The 21048-nt window shown below is 44.5% G+C and overlaps 2 protein-coding genes across 2 annotated transcripts; both read right to left on the bottom strand.

Moving 5' to 3' along the window:
- Nucleotides 1–226: 226 nt before the first annotated feature.
- PtA15_10A110 (uncharacterized protein) lies at nt 227–1196 on the bottom strand (the record flags this gene model as incomplete). The annotated part of the gene is made up of 3 exons (XM_053160254.1): nt 227–588; nt 645–1004; nt 1106–1196. 3 exons carry the CDS (start codon nt 1194–1196, stop codon nt 227–229), a joined length of 813 nt encoding a protein of 270 aa, XP_053024246.1.
- A 7950-nt stretch (nt 1197–9146) lies between these two features.
- Nucleotides 9147–9671, bottom strand: PtA15_10A111 (uncharacterized protein; the record flags this gene model as incomplete). Its single annotated transcript, XM_053160255.1, has 1 exon — nt 9147–9671. One exon carries the CDS (start codon nt 9669–9671, stop codon nt 9147–9149), a length of 525 nt encoding a protein of 174 aa, XP_053024247.1.
- Nucleotides 9672–21048: the final 11377 nt, after the last annotated feature.

Here is a 21048-nt window from a genome sequence, read left to right on the forward strand (position 1 = left end):
TCTGCTTGATGCCAGCTGAACGAAGCTTCCCCGGGCTTCCCTTTTCCTTTGCTCGGTGCCCGTCCTCCACATCATCCATCTCGTAGGTCTCTGGTTGCAAAGAGAACTTCACCCCATGTAGTATCCTCGGCTACATATAGAACCTCTCCCGACAACCCGAGTACCCAGGGCAGCAGCTCACCCAGAGCGAAGCCTAGCAATCATCGTCAATTTCACGACGGAATCCTTATCTGTTGGAGGAATCCTTATTCGTTGGAAGGGGTTCTTCGGGAGGTTCGGCATTACTGGGGAGGTCATCTTCGCGGTCATCGTTGTGGGATGCCGCAGGACTAGGGGCAGGAGGAGCGAGCCGGTCGATTGGCCCTTTGGCGGCCGTTTCTTCCTCGCAAAGCTGTGCCCCCTCGGCCTGGGCTTTGCCGGTCGGGATCGACCAATCAAAGACGTACTCGTATGCAAAGCGCTTGCGGACAGACAGGTCGCGGAAGAGCTCGCGGAGCCAGGCGTGGTCGGGCTTGTCCTCGAACCGTAACGAACGCGAGTAGTTGAGGAGGATCGCGAATTCTTGCTTGTATAGATCTGGGCTTTGTACTTGAGTGTGGGATGCTTAGTATGGACGCTCTCGACTTTCACGGCAACCTCCTCACCGGAATCGATGTCGACTGCAAGATAGATATCACCAAACGAGCCCCATCCAATGTTCTTGACGAAATGATATTTACCGCCGAAACGGATATCCATGATGGCATGTGTGATGAATGTGCGGGCAAGAAGCTCAGGGGTTGCTTTGCGCTGGTCCGTTCTGTTGGGGGTATAGGTTGATCTGACAGTAGTGTGTCGATGGCGGGGGAGAGAGCAGGTCAGGCTGAGGATAGGGCTGCTTTGGGGTGTCGGGAGGAGGGCGGAGGGGCAAGTCGAGTGTTGGCGGGGTGGTTGTATGCGGCAGAGTGAAGTTTGGTTGGCCGGACAACTCCGGGCAAGCGCACAGCATGTCTCGGCTCGGGAGGCTGAAGATCCGGAACACACAACATATGGAGGTACTGACCTGCCAATCGTGCCCTAAAAAGTGATTTTCCGCCGCTGAGACGCCGCGTTATCACTCCCGAACCACGAGCCAGTCTCGTGTCGGCGTGTCGGCCGGCAGAATTCCTCCCGGTCAAAGAGAAAATCTTGCCTGTACCAGGTGGGATTCCGGCCATCTCATTTATGGAAAAATATATCTGCATATATCTGCTGGCAAAGAGTGGCTCACCAAGAGGGCCTCCTCCCAGCAAATGCGGCCCACACGACGGGTTTATTCTCAGGTAAACTTAGCCAGTTACATGGTGCGCAGTTCAAATCAAAGCCTAAGGTCACGAGCAAATGTTGACTTCCAAACAAAGATGTAGTTGTAGCTTTAAGTGTTCCTGAAAGACAAGGTTACAAATTTGCGATCTCAAACGGGGGCTTTGATCATTCAATGTCGATTGTCGCACTGCTGTCGATTGATAATGGTCATAAGGGTGTTAAGAAATTGAAACAGTGGAAGCGTGACAGGGACGGGGAAGAGGAAAAAGGAGGGGGTAATTCAGTCGAGGTTGCCATTGGGTCGGATGGGAGTCTCCTGACCCGGCATGGGCGGCTGTGGACTGGGGTGGCAGAAGTGAAGGTGGTGGACTGGTTGACACATTGGGGGATTGCTTTGTTCGCTTCGCGAGGAACCTGCGGGGCGCAAAACTACAACTTCAGGGAGATGTTAGGGATGCTAGCATGATCACGCTTTCAGGTTCCAGATCATTAGATGGCGAGCTTACGGTGATCCTGTATGGCCATAACTTCAACATGTATGCGGATTATGGATGCAGACGGGATTTCCTGCGCCCGCTCCAGGTGTTCCAGCCGGCGCGACAATTGCCCCCATAAGAAGCGCGACTGTGATCACAAACATGACCATTTATTTACTCTCCCTGTTTCTCCAGGATCCTGGGCCCTTGAGACCGCAAGTTGGGTCGCGGCGAAGCCGCGTTTGGCGGCGGAGCCGCCCCGAACACTGGAGCAGCAATTTTGCGGCGAAGCCGCTGGCGGCCTCGGAGCTGCACGGAAGCTGGTGCTTGGTGGGGAGCTGATGCTCTCGCAAAGAAACTGTGCTGATGCAACAGTGAAAAAAGGATCGTTGGGCTGATGCCCCAAGGCCCCAATGCGGGTAATTTTGGTGTTTGTTTGTATTTCAAGTCAGCCTCAGCGCCGATGCGCCTAGCTAGATATTTGAGGGGCATGGCGTACGCTGATGCGCTCCAGCCTTGGAACCCTGGGCAGCAACCAACGGCGGGAACACGGCCGCTGTTTATGCAAATTGCTGGACCCAGGTGCAGGCGGAAAGTCCCGCGCCGTGATACAGCCAAAGCGAAAAAGCTTGCGGGTGCGGGAGGCCGAAAATTGCCTGCTGCATTTCAGCCACACACCTGTACAGCTCCGCTGTACAGGATGTCACATCGCCTCCGGGCGACTGGTTGAGCTTGATTAGCGTGTCGGGCCGACTGTTGGGTGGGGCAGCTAATCTAGGCAAGGCGGCCGATGGGGGTAAAATTGCACCAGGGTTCCAATGGTGCAACCCTCAATACCCCAATGTTAATAATGAAGGAAATAGCATTTTTCTTCCGATGATATTCCTGTATGCAGCTTGACATACAGGACCTATACAGGCTTGAAGGGCAGTGGCTGAGATTCCAAAATTGGGCCTGCCGGACCGCAAGCTTTTTCGCTTTTGCTGTATCATTCTTGAGACCAGCCCAGGAGATGCAAATCATGACGCGTCTGACACCAATTCACATCGTCTGTGCTCATCATCAATAGGGTAGCAAGTGTACCGCGCTCATCATTGATGCTTATGTATGTGGCGGTTGGCACATACATAAGCACCGCCGGAGTCATCTCAGCCGCCGCAGAAGCACCGTCTCAACAGCCGGAAGGATGCAACTAAGTACAGCCTTGACCGGGGGAATCCTTGACTCACCCGCCAAAACTACACCGTCTCGGCAGCCGGAAGGATGCGACTGAGTACATTCTTGATCACTGGTGGAATCCTCTCAGACGGCTAGAAGGATTCCTAACTCTGAGATTACCCAGCCCCAATGGCTCGACAAAGTCTGTACTGTTACAAACCATAAACAAGTCCCTTGCTGATACGGGAATTTGACTTGCGAAGCGAGCCTCCGACAGCCCTTGGCAGGAGGGACTTGCACCCTATTGCCCCTTTTGTGGGGGATAGATTCTAAATTTGGGTGGAAGGAAGTTTTGGATGTGTATAATTCCTTGCTTCTACAATTTTATCAAGATTAAACTTGCTGAGGTTGAAGACTGGCTGGTGCCTGTCCAACCTATAGAATCTGAGTTATCTGAAGGTATTCCTTCCATTCCAAATAAAAACATCAAATCCACCCAAAATATGGATTTTGCACAGAGAGGGTCTGTGCTCACCAACTCTGTTTCCACAGTTGGCTCTCCACCAAAACATAGAGGGGGTAATTGGCAATATAATAAATTGCACTGTGTTCTGCAGCATCTTCTGATAAAAGTGAGCTAACAATATAGGAGCAGATGTGATAGGTGAGCTGTAGAAAAATTAAACAAACTACCTTCATAATCCATTCTTGGTGCACAAGTTTGGGGAGTTAAGGGGTAAGTCCCTCCTGACAGAGGCTTGCTTTGTGAGTTCACCCCCAAAGTCTGGAGGGACTTTGTTAAGTTTGGTACTTTCAGGAAGGGGGGGGGGGGCATATTCCCCAACAGGAATATGGTTCCTTACAATAAGCTCCTCTCACTCTGTTGCAACTGTTACATCAGCAACATGATAGTATACCACCTGGAATTGCTGCAGTCAAGTATTTGTTCAAATAAATTTCAAAGGGCATTGGGCTTGGAAGAGAAGGATGAAATAGTGAGTTTAATCAATGGCCGGTACTAATACATAGGGCCTTCTGAAGGCAAGCCCCCTATCCCTCCATTTTTCCTGTGTTTACAAATAAGATGCTGAGTCTTATCTCCCCTCAAATATTGCAATTCCCAATGAGCAAGAGATGGCCTTCAATTCAGATTTTTGCCCTGCATCTTGACAACAATCATGCAGTCTACTGCATCAACAAAGAAAAGGGGGTAGATAACAAATTGATCCACAGAAAATCCCCAAAAATTTTCTTCTGTGTCAATCTCTACAACACCATCAGTGTGGGCACTTGGGCATTAATGTTGCCCCTGTACAATGAATTCCCCCGGCACTTCACTTGGTGCAAGACCAGCAAGTGGTTCAAGGAAAGTAACAGTCCACAATTTATCAACACCTGGGTTTCCAGAATCCTCACCTTGGTTGAAAGTTGGGATACTGATCATCCTACTCTCAAACATGGATTCAAAATCTGGCTTATTGATCAAAAGAACTATGTCATTGATCAAAATTTTGGCGCCTGAAAGCCTGAATTGCACTATACTAACCAGTATGTGCATGAGCATCACGCAATTTATCCCAAGAATCAGGTTGATTCACAAGAAGGAAGCCACCCACAGTGTATTCTCCAGTTGTCACCAATTAACTGTTGCAGTTCCATTCACTCTCCCAATAAACAAATACCAGGGCCAATTCCTTGGCAAATTTTCTATATTCTTCCCTTGAACTGTTTCAGCCAGCTGCCACTGGCAGCTATATTTTTCCCTCTCTTGAATTATTTATGTGGCAGGCCTATCACAGAATTGTTGCTCAACCATTGGAGGACCAAAAAGAACAACTTTTGTCCACCTCAAATTTCTAAGGCGTTGCAGGCAGGAGCACTCCCAAAACAACACAACTATATAGTCTATACGCCAATACTCTCTTATTCTTTACCTTATATCATTTAGATCCATGTATAGCTATATTCTTTTTGTTTTCTCATCCTCTGTAATTTCAATATGCTTGGGATTTTAAATCCAGGGCCCAGTCCCCTGATTGAGGTGCCATACCTGGCTGTCTGACACTGTGAAATTTATGACTCTTTCCACATTGTCTCTGATCATGCAACACTGGCTGACAATAAAAAAATTAACCCTGTCAGTGTCCACTATGGTCAAGAATCTGCCTTGGATACAGAGTCCCTGACCCAAAGGAAAATTCAAAATTTAGGCTGTCACAAGCTTTGCAACTGTGTTGACTCTTGCTGGCACAAATGCTACGGATGGGTGCCAAGGAGCTCAATCAGGATGATATGGAGGTATAGGGACCTTACATAGCAGAGGCTGTCACATTTGGATCTTTGGGATCACATATCTAATCTGGGGTTATTAAAATTAGTAAATTCTCCTGAGGAGAGTGTTAGTATTAGTCATTTAGTTCTTCTGTGTCAGCCATTGAGGTTCCCTGTTTGAATTTCAACTCCAATCTATGGAACTAACTGATCAAGCAGGCATGAATCATCAGGCAAGTCACTGCCCCTGGGTGGTGTCTGCTCAGGATTCCCATAATTTGATCAGATGTGCACCACATCACAGCTGTAAAGCACAATCTGCAGTGCAAAATGATGAGAACACATGCTTATATAATGAATGTTGGATGTTAGGGTTAGGGATTAGGGGTCAGGGCAGTTTTTTTCAAAAAAAACTTGGCAAGGTGTGACATCGAAAAAGCCACTGACTCTCACCAAAAAGCCCAGCTAATACTCTGGAGTGAGAGATTTTATTTGTTTCAGCCCTGCTCCTGACACTTATTTCCTGGCAATGACACGCGGCTATGCGCATTCCACACTGCTCAAAATTCTTATTTCTTAACACTGATTGCGCGGCGTTAACACGCCGCGTTTTCTCTAGTCTTCATCGTGTGTAGTGGGCTGATTGGAGTGGTGGTTAGAGGGATGATGGATAGGTGTTGGGTGGAGGGTTGGTTCAGTTGTTTGGATGAGGATGCAATGGCTGGTGATGGCTCCCTTTATAAATGCGTGCCAATATCAAATTTCTGTTGGACGAAGGGCAGGGTCACCCGTTCTGTCGGACAACGGGCAGGGTCACCCTTTCTGTTGGACGACGGAGAGGGCCACAGCATCTGCTCCACGACGGGGCGAGGCACCATCCCCGTCGCAGCTCGGAGAGGGGTTTCGCCTCCATCGCATGACGGCGAAGCATCTATGTATTTCCCATCAGCAAGGTCCGTCTTACGACCACGCAGACCCACTGCATTCTCTAATGCTCTGGCCTGGGATTTTGGTGAGAAACAAGCAAAGAGAATGTGAATCTCAGAGAACACTAGAAAACAAGGAGAAAAAAGAAAGAGGAAAGAAAAAGAGGAAAACAACAGAGCTCACCTGGGATGTTGAAAAGAAGATTCACCAGCAACCCAGGGAGGAGTCTTTTAGAGTACGGTAGAAACTACAATATAAGCATAACTAAAACCATATGCTAATAACAAATATAAGACCAATACATAACACATTCTACTTGTCAGCCAGCTACTATATCAGAGCTACCTGATCAGATAGAAACAATATATATATGTATATATAAACCAACAAATAAATAAAACATTAAAAGAGCACCCCTTATTTGTAGGGGGTTGAGATATTGACTCCCTCAAATTACAAAATCGACTCCCAAACGCAGTTTACGTCGCGCAGACCGCTTCGGGACGTCTTCCCCGGGTCCTCCTGACCGCATTTTGACCTGGGGGCGTTTTGGGAGTCGGAATTGTAATTCCGCAATGCCAAACGTGAGTCGGGATTTTAATTTTACGAAAAATCCCAGAAAATAGAGAAATATTTATATCTCCTCACTGGAGCACCCAAACGCTCCCAAAGTTTTACAGCAATCTAGATACACTGTCTAGAAAATATTTTTAGATTTACAGCAGTATAAACAAACAGGAAGGCCTTGCAGAACAGGGGGGCTGATTTGGCGGATTTCCTACCAAGGAAATCCCACAAAACCTTATCTACGGTGCTCCAAATGGCCCCAATTTTTTTCTGCCATAAGAATAAAATCTTCAAAACATATTTGAGATTCACGGCATTAGTACACCTCAGGGACACCTTGTGTAGCCGGGGGCTGATTTGGCTGATCTCCTACTAAGGAAATCCCGCAAAACCTTATCTAAGGTGCTCCAAATACCCCCAGATGTTTTCTACAATATGAGTACCCTCTGTAGAAAATATTTTTAAAAACAAGAAGGTATTAAGTATCAGGAACACCTTCTATAAAGCCCTGTGGATAAGGATTTGGCGCAGTTCCTTAGTAGGAAATCAAATTAGCCCCCTGCTTATAGAAGGCGTTCCTGATGGATAATACCTCCTTGGGGCTCAAAATATTTTCTAGAGAGTTTATTGATATGGCAGAAAAAAATTGGGGCCATTTGGAGCACCTTGAATAAGGTTTTGCGGGATTTCCTCAGTAGGAAATCCACCAAATCAGCCCCCGGCTACAAGGTGTCCCTGAGGTGTGCTAATGCCGTGAAGCTCAAAATATGTTTTTAAGAGTGTATTATTTTGGCAGAAAAAATTTGGGGCCATTTGGAGCACTGTAGATAAGGTCTCACGGGATTTCCTTGGTAGGAAATCCACCAAATTAACCCCCCTGTTCCCCAAGGCCTTCCTGATTGTTTATACTGCTGTAAATCTAAAAATATTTTCTAGACAGTGTATCTATATTTCTGTAAAATTTTGGGAGCGTTTGGGTGCTCCAGTGAGGAGATATAAATATTTCCCTATTTTCTGGGATTTATTGTAAAACTAGAGGCCAAGGCGGCTGCGCCGCTGCAGGGTTGTAATCTCTGAAGACCAAGCAGCATCATATTCATTTGGAGTAAAGTTTCAGTTGGGGTCCAGAGGGAGGTGATATGAAGGGTAATCTTCAGTTAACATGAGGCAAACATTGATCATTTGGGATTGTGATTATGACTTGGGCAATTTAGGTAGCTAGCAGATTAATCATTAACACATCCATATTGGTGGCCAAGTCAGACTTACATTTGGTGTGGGAAGGGAAAAGTAAATATGACATGAATGAATAATTGTTGCCTCTTATATAAGTTTCTATGTGACAAGGTAAATGAATGGTTTGTAAGAGTATGCAAAGGTGATGTATGGAGGTTTGCCATGAAAGAATCATCAGTTGAATGGAATTGCTGTTGCAATTGTACCTCAGACACAAATCTTCATGGTTTTGAAGTTATCAGACAATGAGCTACAGCTTCACCACAAGTGTGTCTTCAGTATCCACACTGCACAAATTGACCTGATAAAAATAATTAATCTTTGCTGCTCTAATTTATGTCCCATCTTGCTCAGATGTCATCTCTGTTTGCTTTCTCTCCACTTTCTCATTTTGCATGTCTTGGTCTCTCTGCAATGTTTCTGTGATCTCATGTATTCTGAAACTGTCAATAACTTAGCTGGGGGAATTGATCAAAGCAGTACAAAACTATATAGAAAGATATTTGGCCAGAAAACTTTTCCAACGGCAAAACACCACTCCCAGGAGAGGTGCTCAAGCTGGTGAAAGAAATAATGAGCAGGTAGGAGACTTTTCAAAGTGGCCGGCGAGGATGTTGAGGGCCGCGGTGCTGCATTCTCTGAGGTTCCATTCCCCAGCGCCGGTCCCAGTCCCGTTGGGTCTGGACAAGGTACTGGCGACACTCCTCCGACAGCTTAGGCTCATCAATCTCAAAGCAATTCATTCGAAACCTTGAGCAGTTGGGCCGGGTTGAGCGTCTTGAGACTACAAAAAATCTTGATGAGCTGGTCGAACGACTGGGCTCCGCTGGAGGACAGACACTTGACCCACTTCAGCAGCTGGCCTAGTGGCTTGAAGTGTTTCCGGACCACCCATGACGCTAGGCGGTTCCCGAGCGCCCATTCCTCGATCAAACTCACGTTCAGCTTGATCTACATCGCCTTCGACCGACACAGATACTTTCGTCGCGAGATTATCCGGTTGAATGTCTTGCATCCCAGCCAGCAGAAGATCTGCGCAATCATCAAGGCGTGGGTCTTGTACGCTTGGAGCACATAAGGAACCAAGGAGAGCAGATTGGTGATCAGTTGGGGCTTTTCAATGATGGTGATAATGATGAGTGTTGCCGGACCGGCAACACTCATCATTATCAGACGAAGCGCCAGGAGCCTTTGGGCTTGAACTCAACGGCCATCTCCGGCAGAGGATCAAAGTCGAGGATGGTCAAGTTGATCAGCTTTTCCAGCCGCCGCTTGGATGATAAACACGTAGATCCTGTTCACCAGTTCTTCAAGGTGCAGCTGGGTGTGTGGCTCTGTCAGCTCCTTTAGCAAGGGTTCTTGTCTGGTGTACGACTGACCAGCATCTCTCCTGTTGACGACTTGGTCGGTCAGCCCGTCTACGATGACGCTGACTTCCTCGGCATGTCCGAATGCAGCGGCGAGGATGATAGCCGGCGATCTGTCTTCGTCCCTGGCATCGAGCTTGATCCGCTTTATCGGCTGGCCCTGCCTGAGGATTGGGCTGCTGCTGGTGGTGGTTTTTTTGTCAGTGGTAGTGGTCTGCTGTTTGTCTGTTGAGAGCAGCCATTTGAGGAGGTCGCTGTGCGCGGTGCTGTCTGCTCTGAGATAGGTGGTAGTGAATACCTTGGTGATCTGCTTCTGGTTTTGGTTTGCTGCTAGTCTCGATAGGTTGGCTGGGGTGCGTGCAAGTGCGATGTGGTCTTGGCTCATTGTTTGGTTGCTGGCTGGTTCAACATCACACTCCCTTGCATGAGCGTTACTGAGGGATGAAGGGTAATAAACAGATTGTGACACGGGTGGAGAGATGCGGTAACGGAGGCCGTGGTGACTGGCAGGCTTACAGTGTCCAAAAACCAATGATTGAGGCGGATCATGGCACTGGAAACTGGTGATAGGGTGCGAGGGAGGCGGCAGCAACGGTGGCGGGTCGGGGTGAGTGCAGGACCCCGGAAAGGGTCTTTCAAGCCGCCTTATGTACGTATCCAAACGTTACAGCCCCTACCTACAGCTACCCTGGCTCAATGCATCAACAAAAATATGTGTAGTGACACCTTTATTAAACCCATATTAATCCTGTACAGGGTTTTTTTTTTTTTTTTTTTTTTTAGTGCTTATTGTTTTAACATTGCGCACTAAGTGGATGCTGGATTATGTAGATACATGCGGTGATGTTTTGAAAAAAAAAACATAATAGAATAACAATAAGTCATTTATAACATTGAGTATGTTAAGTTTTGATCCGAGTGGTTTTTAAGAGAAGAAAAAGGAAAAAAAGAAAGGAAAGCGCCCAAAGAAAGTGATAAAATGAAAATCCAACTCTTTTATCAGGTCTGAAACTTCGCGAAAGCCGAGTCCGGTCAAAATCTGTCACGACTGCGGCCCAGACAGCGTGTTATGTGGTTGCTCAAGCCACATACCCTGAAGATGAAAGCGGGCAGGAAAATGACCAAACTCGAACCCCCACTAGGATCCAGCCCAATCTCTCCCACCGAGTACATGAATAACTTTGAAACTAACAACAAAACAGGTAAGTAGAAATTCTTTTCTTAAATTATGAATGAAACATAAGAGAAACTAGAGGCTAAGGCAGCTTCGCCGCTGCACTCCCAGGTCTCAGCATCTAAGCTGTATGGAATAATTGTGATCCTCATGAAGTGATCTCTGGATTTACTATTCAATAATGGTGTTCAAATTTGAAATCATAAATTTGTAAGCATAAAATCATAAATTCACAAAGCTTTTGAGTGCTGCTTTTTTATGTACTGTTTGAGAATTAACACACTCCTTTAAGTGTTTGGGTGATACATCTTTTTTTTGGCTTGAAGGTTTATGATTTCATTCTAGCCTAAGTCTGCTGATGGAAAGCCTCTTCCTGAGGATATACATATAACATATGGTCTTGCAAGCGTGTCTGGGCACATGCCCAAATCCTTGGCCAAGCAACAGTGGGGGTTTGGTATGTGCCCAGGGGGCTTGATCAGGCAGGATTGATGAGAGGCAGCACTTTGCACTCAGCCAAGTCCTGCTTGGTCAGGATCAATCTCTGGGCCAATGGAATATGTGACTTGGAATACACACTGCACATGCCAGTGATCAGACTCTGGCCCTTGCCTCTGCCTTGAAAGGCAGCAACAGCATACCCTTGAGGAGGGGAAATGTTTCTCCTTGATGGCAGGCACAGCTTTTGGTGGTGTGGCACCCTCACTTGAAATTGGCCCAGCAGGGCTTTGTCCCAAACCCAGCAAGCTTTTCCATGTGCCAAGCAGGGGTTGGGAGTGTGTCAGGCGGGCTTTGGGATTGGCTAAGCAGGCTTTGGGATTGGCCAAGCAGGCTATGGGATTGGCCACACACGCTTGGCCGCTTTTTGGCTGAATTTTGGCATGTGCCCAAACTGGCTTACAACACCATACTTCAGGAAGATATTAGTTAATCATAGACATTGATCTGAACAGATTGATGTTTTAAAAGTTCTATTAAATCATCAAGGGGGTAGAATATACTTCTAAGATTGAGATCCCATAGTTCTCTCAGGTTGGTCTATAGGCCGCAGTACATTTTAATTGATGTCAAATTAATATTCCCTGAATTAAAATTAGTTCCAGCTTGAATGTACTCCAAAATTTTACTATGTGCACTCCACATTTTTTGGCTTTTCCTCCATTTCTATGTGCAAACCAAGCCTTGCAATTCAATTTAATTTTCTGACAACTTTGCTTGTCTGAGAGGTTGGAAATATCCTGAGGGTTAAGTTTGATGAAATTTGGGAAAAATGTAAACAATTACAGAGACAGCTAGCATTCAAGGCTCAAGATTGGGCATTTGAGGTTGTGCATGGATATCACTTGATTGCAAATGGTAAAAATCTGTTGGCATCAGTTCAAATCCTGGTCCATCTCTAGAATGAATCACTGTTTGCGCAGACCAATAAGACTGCTAGAGTGTAAGTTCACCATGATTGAAATCAAGTGAGTGTCCAACCTTGTCAAAAATCTTGAAAGATGAAGATTGTGTTGAGATGTTTGTTGATCTGATGTTTAGATTTGTTGGTCAGATATTGGAGGAATTTGCAGAGAAATTAGCAACTTTGCAATCTGAGATGGATGGGTGTTGTACCACATTTGTAGAGAAGTTGAGCCCCTCTCGATGACTGGCACAGATGAGAGGAGGTCTCGATGACTGGTGGTCTGTACCGGTAAATTGAGGAGAGGTTTAACTCCCCTCGATGACCAGATGGCGAGGAGATATGAGTCCACTCGGTGACCGGTAAAGGCCAGTCATTGAGAGGAGAATGAGTCCCCTCGATGGCCGGTCTGACTGGTCATTGAGAGTTGCAACTCCCCTCGATGACCGGCACAGACCGTTCACGGAGAGGATATCTAAGCTGATCTGAGTCCCCTCGATGACCGGTACAGACCGGTCATCAAAAGGTGTGACTCCCCTCGATGACCGGCGCAGACCGGTCATCGGGTGGAGATCTCAGTCCCATCGATGACCGGTGCAGACCGGTCTTCGGCAGGATATCCAAATCCCCTCGATGGCCGGTCAGACCGGTCAACCGGCCATCGAGGGTGTGAGTTCCCTCGATGGCCAGTCAGACCGGTCATCGAGAGGAGTGAGTCCCCTCGATGACCGGCACAGACCGGTCATCGGGAGGATATCCGAATCCCCTCGATGGCCGGTCAGACCGGTCAACCGGCCATCGAGAGATGTGAGTTCCCTCAATGGCCAGTCATCGAGAGGAGTGCGTCCCCTCGATGACCGGCACAGACCGGTCATCGGGAGGATATCCGAATCCCCTCGATGGCCGGTCAGACCGGTCAACCGGCCATCGAGAGATGTGAGTTCCCTCAATGGCCAGTCATCGAGAGGAGTGCATCCCCTCGATGACCGGCACAGACCGGGCAGCGGGAGGAGATCTGATTCACCCTGAGGAAAAAAACCTCTCAAGCTGACCTGTAAACACTCGGACGAGTGTGTACAGGCCAGCGTTCTGTCTGCCCAGGTGGAGGGCCCTCGCAACACGTTGTGATGTTCAGGTGGTTGCAAAGGATTTCAGCAACCAGGGTTTTTTTCACCTGGTGTCATCTGCGAGCTGGGAGATACTTCAAGGGCTGGGGTGAAGCTGTTTGTCCCCCCAGGGGATCTGGTTTCGTCCCACCCCCTCCCTGAAGGCCCCCTATTTCACTTGAGTAGGCCCCTTCTTGATTTGAAAAAACAAAAATTCTAATCTTGAACAAAAATTTAAACTTCAAACTCACACAAAACAAAAAATATGACCACAATCAAAACACACAAAAAAATGAAATAAACTCAAACAAAACCAAAGATTTACACTTAAAAAAACAACTCTAAACTCAAACAAAAAAACAAACTTGAACTTTTTAAACTTAAAAAACACAAATACCAAACTTTTTATTTTTTGGCCTGCAATTTCAATGAAATGCAGCATGAACCCATGAAGTCAGTTTCTGTGAAACTGTGGTTTTAATAAACTTGGATAAAAACTGAAACTATTCTTGATTTTATTCTTCAATGTATTTTTTAATGTTCTTGAATCTTTTAGTATTGATGATGAATACCGAAAGTAGCTCGAACGCTGAAGGATTATCAAGTAAGTTTTTTATTGAATTTGGATTAATTTTGATTTTGTTAGATATTAATCTTGATCAAAATGTTCTTCTTTGTGACTGAAACTTCTTGCAATTGATAAGAAAGTGTTTAACGGTTTCTGGAGATTGGCAAAATTTGCAATCCGGTGAATCAATTTTGTCGATGTGAAAAAGGAAATCGTTTAAAGGAGAGTGACCCGACTGGAGTTGATGAATTATTGAACTTAAACCCTTCTCAAGTCGATTCAACGCTTCAAAAACTTTTAACGGTGTGTTGGTAAGTGAGATTTGGTTCCGGATAATCGGTTTCTTCTTTTTATCGAATTTGAATTTTGAACAAATTGTTGGTTGAATGCTGGATAATGTTCTAATTTGTTGATTGAGATTGAAAAGTCGATTCCCTCCCGTCGCCTCCTTTGCCAGTTGATCCACTCTCTCATTCTCCAGGATACCGACATGTGCTGGACACCACCAAAGTGAAATTGAAAACTGGTATGTTGAGATCAAGAACTCGAGTTTGTCAAAAATTTGAATGAAAACTGATTGGTTTGAAATAGGTCAAGGCAAATGCGCAATTGTCATCAAAGTGGCTTGATTATTGGAGTATATGTTGATTTGTCTTGAGAAAGGAAAGTCGTTTCTACTGAACTCGTTTTTGATTATGTCAAGACCAATATTGATAGCCTGAACCTCCACCTCAAAAGCCAAAGCCTTATCGGCATCATTGATACGGCACGCAAACAAAACTGAATTATTGAGAAGAGCCGCCGAAGCTGTTCCCTGATCAGGAATCATCGAGCCATCTGTAAATAACAAAATTTCCTCCTTATTCTTTTTTTCGCAAATTTGATTAGTAACAACTTCTCTGGATTTTTCTTTACTGATATTTAAATTATTAATATCCATCTTAAAACTAGACCACGGTGGAATGGCGTGCTGTTTGATGACTTCAATGGACTGCAAATTGTAATCAGGAATCAGATGTTTACCGAGAATGTTATGGATCGAAGATAGGTGAGATCGAGGCGAATTGTTGAGTTCATTTTGAATGAGTCGCTTTATAGGATGGTCATCTGTAGCTGATAATTTTTTGCAGAGATACAAATGGGCTTTTCTTTTTAGGATGTTAAAAAAGGGAATTAGCGGGGACTCTCTGTCAAGGAATGTGCACGGAGTGGTTTTGAAAACACCAAGAATAACACGGTTAGCTTGATTATTGATTTTACTAATGATATTTTTAACTGAAGATTCGTTTCTTTTTGAAGCCCAAACAGGACTTCTGAAAAGGACTCTGGATCGAAGGACACTAATGATAAGGTTTCTGGTTTGTTGTAAGCCTAGTCCAAACGAACATCGGGAAATTCTGTTAAGCTGTTCGATTGTATTGACACCGCTTTTCTTGACTTTATTGAGGTGGTTTTTAAAAGAAAGTCGAGAATCCAAAATGATGCCAAGGTACTTGACGGTATCAGAGCGATTCATTTTCACATCACCAAATTTGAACGGTCGAGAAACAACAGAACGGTGAGTAAAAATCATAAAGTTTGCTTTCTTTTTGTCGAATATTGGGTTATGCTTATTTCCCCAACATAACGACTGTTGACCTTCTTTTTCGAGTAAATCTACAGAATTTTCAAGACACTTTTCAGCTACAAAGTGAGTAACATCATCAATGAACCCTAACAATATTTTATCCTGATTAAGATCGAGTGGATTGTTTATAAGAAGGTTGGAGTTATAAATTATGTATAAAATCAGCGACAAAGGGGACCCTTGGGGAAGACCACAGCTAAGTTCAAACAAAGGGGAAATATGATCATCCATACGAAGCGATGTCGAACGATCTGAAAGAAGAGAGTGAATAATGGCAGCCAGGTAAGATGGAATATTATTTTTAATAAGCGTATCAATGAGTCGGTCTTTGATAACCAATGGGTAAGCAGATTTAACATTGAGAAAAAGAGCTGATACAATCTTATTCTCCCTCCATTTTTGACGAATCCAGGAAGATAAAAAAATGTTAGCATCATCCGTACATCGATTAGCTCTGCCACCGAAGTGACCCTCAGCTAATACCGCATTATTTTTGGCCCAAAAGGTGATCCTCTTGGTAAGTAAGCTTTCAAAAGTCTTTCCCAAACATGATAATAAAGCTATTGGCCGATATGATCCAGGAAGAGAATAAGAATCCTTGTCAGCTTTACGGATGATAACCGTAATTGCATGTCTCCAAACCCTAGGAAAATAGCCCAAATGGAGACACGCCAAAAATAGTTTAACAAGTAAGGGAGAAATGATTTTTTTACTCCAAAAAAGCGCTTCGTTAGTAATGTCATCATGACCGCACGCTTTCTTTTTGGGAAGTTTAGATAAAATATTATCAATTTCGGGAACGGAGATAGCAGGGAAAAAAAGAGGGTTAGAAAAAACTGGCAACCAAATGTCGCTTGTGTCGCAATTGATGGGGACTTCAGAGGTGCCTTTAAAGAGTAAGTTAGCTTGTTCCTCTTTATCAGAGGTGAGCTCGTCTTGTTCATTCAGCAACGGAGCCACATTGCCGCTGCTACTGGGTTTAGTAAATTTGTAAGCTTTAAAAATTTGATGATCTTTACTTTCAGCCAGGAATTTACGCCAATGGTTCCGCTTCAACTCAAAAACCTTATCCTTGAATGTCTTTTGCCAATAATGGTAACAATCGCATGCTTGGACCGAGTGAGCAACTAGCATCCATTTGCGAGCTTGATTCCTCCTTTTGACAATAGGTGAGAGAACCTCGTTATTCCACCACGATTTGAATTTGACTTTGTTGATCTTGACTAGTTTCCTTTGTTTATCGATAGAATTCTGAAAAGAAAGCGTTAGTGTTTTAACAAACTCATCAATGACAGTACTATTTAACAAAGGAACATCATTCATGTCTTCGACAACCTCAGACAAATCGTTACAGAATTTTTCAACATCTAAACGTTTAAGATCAACCGACAACCGGGTAAGAGGAACTGGGTGAGGATTAAAATTGAGTTGGAGAACAATAGCCTGATGATCTGAACCAAAATTATCAGAAGAAGTGTGACACGAATCAACAAATTTAATAGCGTTAAAATTACCCCAAGTAAGGTCAATAACAGTTGGACTACACCAGGAAAAAAGAATGATCACTTGCCAACAAGTGACATAGCAAAGTACAAAGGGGCCTTTGTACTTTTTGATGTCACTTGCAGACAAGTGATCATTGTTTTTTCCTGGTGCTAGTCCTTCTATTTATAAAGGTGGGAGTTCCCTTTTCCGAAATGATCTTGAAACCATTGCGGCTGCATGTTCTAATCAATTCCCGGGACTGTTGATGCGTGTGTTTATAGTTAAAAGGATTCCACAACCAATGGTGGAGATTCGAATCCATGAAGATGAACGATGGGATACGGCGATCATTGTGTAGCTCCAGCCAATTTGTGAGTTGAACAATTCCTTCAAAGGTTCTGAGAGGGTTGTAAAGATTGATAAGACAAATTTTTTGGATAATATTGAGATTGATTGTCAAGTCGATAGCCGAAAGTATTCGAGAACCGTCTTTAAGTTGGAGAATCTTGGCCGAGGAAAAAGATTTATCAAAAAAGAAACAAATACAATGTTTGTTGTTGTAATCGGAAGGCGAATGATTTGAGTCAAGAACACACGACCAGTTTTCATAAAATGGGAGTTTGAAAGTATGAGGGTTAATCCACGGCTCTTGGAGGATCAGAATCAAAAAGCCAGAATCGGAGTTGAGTGCATTCGAGGTAACATCAAAAGAATTATGGCAATTTAGTTGTAAGATTTTGAGGTTTGGCGAAGTCAATTCGGTAGAAGAGGTTACTGAAGGGACTGGGTTGGTAATATGAAGGGGTTGTTGGTTTGGATACATACGATTTTGACTCATCATTGATTAACAATTTTTTGGCGAAAATTCTTAGTTTTAAGGGGACACTTAAGACTCAACGGAGAATGAAGGAAACGAACATTTTCATCGTCAAACTCAGATGAAGAATTAACTCTTTTTTCATACTGAATACACTTAACACACTTTTCATTTTCAACATCGTTCTGACAATCTTTTGAATTATGGGGATCACCACAAAACTTACATAATGGACTATTCTTACAAATTTGCGCGGTATGACCGATCTCTAAACATTGGAAACACTGAAGGGGAGATTTTTTATAATGCACACCGGTCAAAGGTAGATAGTTAAAAAAGAGGCTACCTTTCTCAACCTTACGAGCAAGGTCTTTATCAAAAAAGTTTACAATCAGTGAACCATGTGATTTTTTATTGGCTTGTGGATTTCCAAGCCATCGAGCACCTTGAATGTGGTCTGGATGAATTCTGTTCTCTCGGCATAATTCAGCAAGGGTGGCCTTATTGTTTGGAGTGAAAGAAATCGGGACCGAATGAAGAATCACTGGAAAAGTTGATGGAGGGGTAACGAGAGTAGGATCACATAAATGTGTCCACTCGTGTTTGTGCTCCAATAACCAGTTTGTAGCAAACCGAGTCTGAGTAAAGAACTTAAAATCGCCCAAAGGGATTTGAGCAACCCCTTTTACACTAATGGAAGATCCATCAGCTGTGACAGCATCGATGTCTTTAAGCACATTGTTCACTTTTTTTGTGATTTCCGGAGGGGACATTTGGAAAAATGGCCGAGAGTCCGGAATAGTCTTGCGTATAATAAAAAAAGCCGGCTTGAATTCATTCAATACCCGATTTGATGGAGGTGGACGAGCAATAGGCATCTTGGAGATAGTCGGAGTATATTTCTTTGTGGTCGAAGCCCACAACAAGTTCATTTTAGGTTTGGAATGCACAACAGAGTTAAGCAACTTCTCAAAAGAGTCTAAACGCTGGGTAATTTTCTCCACCATGGAGAGAGTTTGAACACTAGCGATCTTCTTGATTGCTAGCAATGGGGATAAGGTTTTAAACTTATCTGCATCAATGAAGATACTCCCATCTGGGTTGGGATGAGCAAAGATCTCAGCAATTGCATTTAAGAACCCAGGTTCGGAGTTCTGAGGGTTATGTTGGGACTCAGAGAGAGGAGGGTTGCTAGAAAAATCCGACTGAGTCGGGGTTTGCGAACGGTCAGGAGCAGACTGGTCAAGAGATGAACCCAAGGATACAACATCCTCCATCTCTATGGTCTTTGACCAGCCGTCCTTGTCGACCCTAGAACCATTATGATTCTTGGGCGGCATGTTACTGGCTCCACAAGCCGAGTAAGGTAGAAACCTTGTGCTCTTTTTAGGGGAGTCGGAAAACTCAATTTTTAAAGAGATCAGACAGGAAAAGGGAAAGGAAGGAGGGGATGGAGATAAGGTGGTTTACGGAAAGGATGATTGGATAGATAAGATAGAATATACTTTGGTTGATACTTTTTGATTTTTAGGATTTTGAAGATGGATGGTTTTGAAGGTGGTCGGTTTTTAGTGGTTGATGTTGAGTTTTTTCCTGTACAGGGGTTTAAAAAGCAAAAGTGGTGATGGCAGAATAGATAAATTCAAATAACTCATTGTGTACACGTATCTTTTTTTAAAGTTTGGCTGGAGCCTACATAAGGCGGCTTGAAAGACCCTTTCCGGGGTCCTGTGAGTGCAGCAGAGAATGTGGGCGGGGTTGAAGACTATTTAAAGGCAAGGATGGTGGTGGGGTGGGAAAGCCAGGGGATCCGGTTTCGTCCGCCCCCTCCCTGGAAGCCCCCTAATTGCTTGATTAGGCCCCTCCTGGACATGGCTTTCACAGAGTCTTTCACAACCGGCCCTTTTTTGCTTGTTGCTCACGCACAAGCTGGAGGGTCAATCCAAGGTGCCTTTTTGGGTGTTTGGGGATTACTTTATTCAACTGTTATATTTTGTTATGGGATGGTCTTTGTGGGGGCTTTTTGAATAATTAACACACCAAAACTTAGATCTGAGTTTCCACAATTGTGTGGATTTAATAAACTTGGATTAAAATCCCGACTCCCGTTTGGGATCGCAGAATTACAATTCTGAATCCCAAAATCCCCCCTCCCCGGGTCAAAATGCGGTCATGAGGACCCGGGGGAGACGTCGCAAAGCGGTCCGCGCGACCTAAACCCCATTTGGGAGTCGATTTCTCAACCCCCTTTTTGTATATAGTGAAAAAAAAAAAAAAAAATCTAAGAATAAAGTAATAAAGAGGCTTCTTCTTTGCCTAATAAACGCCCAGACACTCAGAAATACACAAAAACACTGAATAAAATGAAACCCTAATAATTGAGCACGTCTGCGAAATACAGCTTTTTTGCACACAGAGGCGCTAAAAACATGAGTACATCCCTAATTACGCGCGTCTGCGCAGTACAGTATTTGCCCACAGATTCGCTGAGCATGAGCACTTCTAATTGAACGCGCTTGCGCAGCTCGGAACCTGCGCTCTGAAGCGCTGAATACAAGTACATAACAAACATCCGTACTATGATGCTATGACAAACAAAAAAGAGCTCATCATGAGGAAAGAACCGCTCATCCTTGACTAAAAAGCTTTTTCTTGCTTTCAGAAGATGAGCCCTGACAGCAATGATGAACCATGGTAGAAGAACCATGCAAGGACTAGCCAAACTCCTTATAAATAAAGCAATACTTTGGTGTATCTGATCCCCATCTTTTCCACCAAACCCAACAATAACCGCATCTGTACCTATTTGACTCAAATTTTCCAGCGTACACTTCTATCTTTGTCCAAATTGCCTGAAGATCACTCATCTGAGAACCTTCCACCTTGTGCGTCTCTTGTCGCGCAATCCTCACTCCCTGACATGCAGCATACTCAAGTTCATTCCTAGTTGATACCAGGCTCATACAAATGAATCCCAGGTGGTACACCCTGAAATGTTAGGAAGTTCCTCAGCTTTATTCTGTAGTGCACAATGCACTAGTGTTAGAGTTAGGTACAGTCAAACCTGTGAAACCGCAAACTTGTATAAGGGTATAACCTCCCAAACCACATACACCACGGGCAAAGCCCAACAAAATGATTTTGATTGCCAACCAATATCATTTTGGTTGGTCTGCCTGCAAGGGGGGACCCTTGCCAGACGGTAGGTGTTTCCACTGGAAAATTCCAGGAACCCTACTGCAAGGCAATCCAAAATTACTTCGGATTCCCAACGCACTTCTGAATTGCTTTTGTGTTCAGTTTGGAATGGTTACAGGCCGTTGCAGGTTTTGGAAGGCTCAAAACAAGGTTTGGTCAAGTTAGGTAGACAAAAGGGGGGGCTGGAACATGAAACATCTTGCTGATCAACCCCACACAAGCTCCTTGCCAATTGCCCTAGACGCACTGTGGGGTGTTGGTGTTGTTTTATGTATATGACCATGCTTCTGTGAGGCATGGTCAGCCATATTTGAAAATATTCTGGGGAAAATCCAGGAAAAAAACCGGAATGGTCTGTTTCCTGGAATGAAGTCAAATCAATTTT

The sequence above is a fragment of the Puccinia triticina genome, chromosome 10A (assembly GCF_026914185.1).
Source record: "Puccinia triticina chromosome 10A, complete sequence".
Classification (NCBI taxonomy): domain Eukaryota; kingdom Fungi; phylum Basidiomycota; class Pucciniomycetes; order Pucciniales; family Pucciniaceae; genus Puccinia; species Puccinia triticina.